General features: G+C 39.7%; 1 protein-coding gene across 1 annotated transcript; it reads left to right on the forward strand.

The window, feature by feature from the left end:
• The first annotated feature begins 4,705 nt into the window (after positions 1 to 4,705).
• LOC125085417 (olfactory receptor 18-like) lies at positions 4,706 to 5,630 on the forward strand. Its single transcript, XM_047703655.1, is given in 2 exon segments — positions 4,706 to 5,016; positions 5,018 to 5,630. Coding segments are annotated over 2 exon segments (828 nt in total). The 5' UTR covers positions 4,706 to 4,801.
• The last annotated feature ends 1,088 nt before the right edge of the window (positions 5,631 to 6,718 follow it).

Raw genomic sequence — 6,718 nt, forward strand, 5'->3', positions numbered from 1 at the left:
TCCTGGTTATAAGCACTGTTAGGCTGCATACTGTCTTCTCTTCCCAGAATCATCTTCTGCATAACAGGATTCATGCCTGAGCTTGTCTTCTTGCCACTCCTGAAGACAAAGTTTCAGCCATCTTCATTCACCAGGCAGGAAATGGGGGTGGATCCAAACTCCTAGTCATGACCCAGCAGAGGTACAGCACAGACCAGTGAGTTCCCAGGGAGATGGTGGATGGAAGAGGGACAGCCGGGAACTGCTTCCTCATCAGCTAGACGAGTTGGGGCTGGCCAGATGGAGGGCAGCATATGCAAAGTTTCAGCTCAGAGACCCCTGAGGTTTATGTTCTTTTTCCTGATGGGGATTTCAGAACTCTCATTCAGAATCCTGCTTTCCTCCAATAACACCATTTCTGGCTTCCATATGCATCACTCACATGACAGCAGGAGATGGATCTCCAAACTGTGCCCTAAGCACTCCAAAATGATGGTGAATATGATGAGATGGTGATCATGATGGTGATGAGGAGAGTAAACCATAATATAAGACTTTATTGAGGGTTTCCTCAGCTGGGCTCTGATCTTTGTGCTATGTAGCTTTTTAATTTTCATTTGCATAATCACCCCCAAGATAGAGTTGCACTGTTGAGGAAAAAAGGACAGCATTCTTATTTAATTTTTACCAGGTCCTGGAGTAAAAAGGGGGTGAAATCAGGTTTGGATTTGAATAGCAAGACTCTATTCACAAGGCACAGGATGCAGGCACTGTCTTTCCATACAATTTAGTTTCATGCAGCTAATGAGCCCCTGAAATGTGGGAGGTCCAAATTGAGATGTTCTGTCAGTAGAAAATGCCAGATTTTGAAGATGTACAGAAGAGAATGTAAAATATCTCAATTTTGTGTATTAGTGAAATTATAATATTTGGGGGGTAGTGTAGTGAAATTTGGTATAGTAAAATTTTTTGTTTTAAATAAAAAATATTTTATTTATTTAAATAAAATATTAAAACAAAAAAAAACCCAAAAGCAGCCAACATGCAACCTACATTTCCTTTATCTTTCAAGGCACTCCAGACAGAATGTCAGCAGGGAAATAACTGAGCCTCATTTCTGATTCCTCAGTACCTACACTGTGGTTGGCACAGTGTAAGCAACTAATATGTATCTGTTTATATATATTAATTATATATTATATATTCTGAGCTAAAACTTTACATACTTATATATAAATTATATGAAAATATATATAAATAGAGTTTCAGCTTTGCATATATATGCATGCATATATATACATATATATGTATACACACACACACACACACACACACACCCCTACATTGATTACCCTTTTTTACTTCACAGGAACCCAGTGTAGTCCATATGGCTTCTATACACTACGGGCTTTCCCATCTGAGCTTTTGTTTCTTCCAAGGATGTCCAGTACGACTGATGAATGAGATTCAGTGGTTTCCCTCCAGGCACTCTTCCAGATTGACAAATCAAATTAATCAAACCCTGAAGAAGGGGCCACAGGAACCCTCAGTTTTGTTTTTAATTGGACAGAAGTTGGCTAGAGCACGAAGGACCTAGTACTTGTGATTGGCATCTGAAGTGGGGTGGGAGCAGTCTTGTGAGATATCCTGTGGGATTTGTTGCTCCAGGCAGGTAGTGTCAGAATTGAGTTAAATTGTAGGACATTCAGCTAATGTAGACAACTGCTTAGTGTGGGGGGCTTTCCCCCCACAGGAATTTCAGAAATGAAGTATTCTGTGTAAAAGTAAAGGAGAAACACAAGTGGTGAAAAACTGGGTGGGTTTTACATATACAGTGCCAGAGACTTAATTCAATTTTAATTTATTACTCATTAGGTCAGTATTCATGTCCACTGTGTGTGGTCTTTGAGGGCAAGATAATAGTTTCAGTGGTGAAGATGAGGACATATTTGTTCTCGTTCTTATGTTCAAGAACCTCCCCAAGATTCTACAGGACATCTTGTTTAAGTTTAGTGGATCCCCACCTATTACTGTAATTCAACCCCCAGTAGTGATTGAGAACATGGACGTTTGCCAATTGGTGCATTTCAGTAGATATTAAAGTTAATTCAGAGCCAATGTTGAAGAGATGCAAAAGCACTTTATATTTTTTGTTCTTTAAATTCTGATACATTTCAGACTTTCAGCTGGGTCAAATTGTCTACCTCTGTTTCAGTTTTTTGTTTCCTTACCCATATGCAAGTGTTGTTCTTTCTCTTAAAATTTTTTCCCATTTCTTTATTTTTTATCACTGGATATATTTCAAGGGAGGTCCTCTCTATCCTGCTCATATTTGTAAATTTCTTTCTCCAGAGAGCCTCAAGCCAGATCTACAGGGTGAGGGACATCCTCCATGATGGTGATTGTTTCTTAGGGTTCATATACCCTGTGCTTAAATCAGGTTTGAATTAACCCCTTTACTGTAATACTGAGGTACTACATATGTTTCTCCCTATAAGCCTGGGGATCTGGATCTTTGTTGCAGCAAAACTGTGGGCAACAGGAGCAGCAGAGGTATTGAAAGGTCTCAGCCTATTTTTAGGTATGCAGACCTCAGCAAGACACACAATGACTGCTTTTCTCCTTCTCCTTTCCTCCCTCTTTTTCTTACTCCACTTTTCCCTCTCTTCCAATGACATTGTTTCATGAACAACCACCTAATGGACCTAGATCTTGCACAGGGTTTCCCCTGAACAGCCTTAGAGGACAATTCTTGGTTGAAACACACAACCAATTGGGGTAAAAGCCTTTCCCTGACTCCAGTGTCCATCACAGCTTCATTCGAAGACACATGGATAGGTTTGGGCCAAGACACAAGACCCAGAGCCACATTAAGAAAAAACCCAATCCCATTTCTTGTCTCTAACAGCCAAGTAATTATTGAAATTTCCAAATTAGGTAATTTAGATCTATAAGAAAAGATTGGAAGGGTTTAAGAGATTCATCATAGTGCAGCTCAGTCGAGAGTGCAGACTTCATGTTTGCCATCAGGAAAGAGAGCCAGTGAGTAAGCCAGAGCAAGAGAAGAAAGACCTTGTGTGGTGGTGGTCATTGTCTCATGCCCCGCTCACTGCATCAGATAGAACACTCTGCAGAAATATGATGGGTTTCTATTCAAAATTTGGCTTGGATGTTGAGGCTGATAATGCCACACATACTAGAGAGTATAAAAAATTTTATTCCTTGTATGAAGACCTTTCTGTCTAGAGAGAGCCCTGCAGGCCTTCTACATTGGTCTGAAATGCTTGTGAAGTTTAATGTCTCAATGTCACCAAAGGAGGAAGGATCCAGACTTGTTTGCTTCCTTGTTTTCTTCTTTGAAGGGAGATATAATTGACATATAATTATATTAGTTTCAGCATACAACATAATGATTCAAAATGTATACATATTGCACAATGATCATCACAAATCCAATTAACATCCATTACCATACATAGCTGCAAAAAATTTTTTTCTTATAATGAGATCTTTTAAGATCTACTCTTAGCAGCTTTCAAATATGAAAGACAGTATTATTAACTATAGTTACCATGCTGTACATCACATCCCCAGAACTTGCTTGTCTTACAGCTGGAGGACCCAGGCTTTCTTGTCATCTAGCCCAGATGTTGAGCAGATGGGTTTAGGAGAGCATTATGCCTTAAACTCTGTTAGCAATCAAATATCATACACAAAAAAATGGGTCACTTTATTACATAGATCTTATAGGGTTTTAAATTGTTCAAATCAAGATAATTAATTTCTCTGCATTTAAATAAAATACTTTTGGCTGCTTAATAGTGTCCTTTAATAGAACACCTTTTAAGGAAGAAATATATTTCTATTTTTTCTTTTTTTCTTTTTAAAATTAACATATAGTGTATTATTAGCCCCAGGGGTACAGGTCTGTGAATCACCAGGTTTACACATTTCACAGCACTCACCATAGCAATACCCTCCCCGATGTCCATAAGCCCACCACCCTCTCCCTACTCCCCACCCCCCCTGCAACCCTCAGTTTGTTTTGTGAGATTAAGAGTCTCTTATGGTTTGTCTCCCTCCTGATCCCATCTTGTTTCATTTATTCTTTTCCTAACTCCCAAACCCCCCACATTGCATCTCCACTTCCTCAAATCAGGGAGATCGCAAGAAATATATTTCTTATTACTTTTATTTCCTTTAAAGGAGGGTACTCACATGTTAATGTGTTTATGGATTTTTAAATCTCTAAGTATCCTTGCCCTTCTTATTTCTTTAGCCCAGTCTTTCCACAGTGGATGCACATTGAAACAGGTGAATGGAGCAAAGACAATGAGAAAAGAGTTCTAGGAAGAATGTGTTGCCACCACTGAGAAATTTTGCTAGATTTTCCTCAAGTGTGAATACTTTATTTATGAATTGCTTGAATACAAAGTATAGACACACTGATAGGTACCTGTATACTTGTTTCCTTTATTTAAAGTCTCATTTCGGGTGCCCGGGTGGCTCACTGTTTAAGCGACTACCTTTGGCTCAGGTCATGATCCTGGAGTCCCAGGATCGAGTTCAGTCATTGGGTTTCCTGCTCGGGGTGTGGGGGGGAACTCTACTTCTCCCTCTGACTCTCCTGCCTCTTGTGCTTTCTCTTTCTCTCTCTTGAATAAATAAATAAAATCTTAAAAAAATAAACTCTCATTTATTTCCCAAAAGCTGTCTCTGCTATGTGGAACCCCAGAATCTAACAGGTGTCTTGGAATTCCTCCTCCTGGGGTTCTCAGATGATCCAGAACTGCAGCCTGTAATCTTCAGCCTGTTCCTGTCCATGTATCTGGTCACCATGCTAGGGAATCTACTGATCATCCTGGCCGTCAGCTCTGACTCCCGTCTTCACACCCCCATGTACTTGTTCCTCTCCATCCTGTCCCTGGCTGACATTGGTTTCACTTCTACCACGGTCCCAAAGGTGATTTTGGACATTAAAACTCATAACAGAGTCATCTCTCATTTGGGCTGCCTGGTTCAGTTGTCTTTTTTAATTTTTTGGATGTTTGGACAGTGTACTCTTAACTGTGATGGCCTATGATCGGTTTGTAGCTATTTGTTATCCTCTGCACTACCCAGTCATCATGAACCCCCACCTCTGTAGCCTGCTCATTCTGGTGTCCTTTTTGATCAGCCTTCTGGACTCTCAGCTTCACTGCCTCATGATGTCACGGCTTAACTTTTGCATAAATGTGGAAATTCCTCATTTCTTCTGCGACATTCCTCAGCTCCTCAGACTTTCCTGTAATGGTATTTCCACCAATAAATTATTCCTGTATTTTATTGGTGCCATCTTTGGTGGTATTCCCCTCTCAGGAATCCTTTTCTCTTATACACGAATTGTTTCTTCCATTCTGAGAGTCCCATCCACAGGTGGGAAGTATAAAGCCTTCTCCACCTGTGGCTCTCACCTGTCAGTTGTTTGCTTATTTTATGGAACAGGTCTTGGGGTGTACCTCAGTTCAGCTGTCTCACATTCTTCCAGGAAGGATGCAGTGGCCTCAGTAATGTATGCTTTAGTTGTTCCCATGCTGAATCCCTTCATTTACAGCCTGCGGAACGGGGATGTCAAGAGGGCTTTGCAGAGACTCCTCAACAGAACAGTCTAGTCTTCAACCTTTTTTTTTTTTTTTGTCTGTTAATTATAAATAATTGCAAAACCAAACATATGGAATTGGCAAGCATGACTCTTTGGTCATATAATTTCGGTAGCTCATGGTTCCCATTCCTCCTGATTTGTCATATCTAAATATTGCTTATCTTGGCACATCTTTAATGGAATTAAGGGAATATTCTGGGACTCTATGTATGGCAAAATCACTGCACAATTGAATCTTATTAACCTGTGGAATCTTCTGTATTTGTAACCTATGACCCAGGTATCCTGTAGAAAATCAAACTGTCTTTTAAAATATATTCTCTGGAATACTACTCAGCCATCAAAAAAATGAAATCTTGCCACTTGCTACAATATGGGTGAAACTAGAGGGTATTATGTTAAGCATAATAATTCATTCAGAGAAAGACAATTATGAATCATATGATCTCACTGATATGTGGAATTTAAGAAACAAAACAGAGTATCATAGAAAAGAGGAAAAAATGAAACAAGATGAAATCAGAGAAGAAGACAAACCATAAGAGACTCTTTTTTTTTTTATTAAGGGACTTTTTTTTAAAGATTTTATTTATTTTATTTAACAGACAGAGATCACAAGTAGGCAGAGAGGCAGGCAGAGAGAGAGAGGAAGGGAAGCAGGCTCCCTGCTGAGCAGAGAGCCCGATGCGGGGCTCGATTTCAGGACCCTGGGATCATGACCTGAGCCGAAGGCAGCGGCTTTAACCCACTGAGCCACCCAGGCGTCCCCATAAGAGACTCTTAATGATAAGAAACAAACTGAGGGATGCTGGAGGGGAGGGGTTGTGGTATGGGGCAATTGGGTGATGGACACTCAGGAGGGCACGTGATGTAATGATCACTGAGAATTACATAAGACTGATAACTCACTGACCTCTATCTCTGAAATCAATTATACATTATATGTTAATTAATTGAATTTAAATAAAAAATAAAATATTCTCTCACTCATTTTTACTGTCATATCTATTTCCCATAAAACTTTGGCTTTGATCAAATCTATTGATGCAGGTTGTATGAGAAAATGTATAGTCACTGGTTCTCAAACTTGGCTTCATG

The sequence above is a fragment of the Lutra lutra genome, chromosome 1, assembly GCF_902655055.1.
Source record: "Lutra lutra chromosome 1, mLutLut1.2, whole genome shotgun sequence".
Lineage (NCBI taxonomy): Eukaryota > Metazoa > Chordata > Mammalia > Carnivora > Mustelidae > Lutra > Lutra lutra.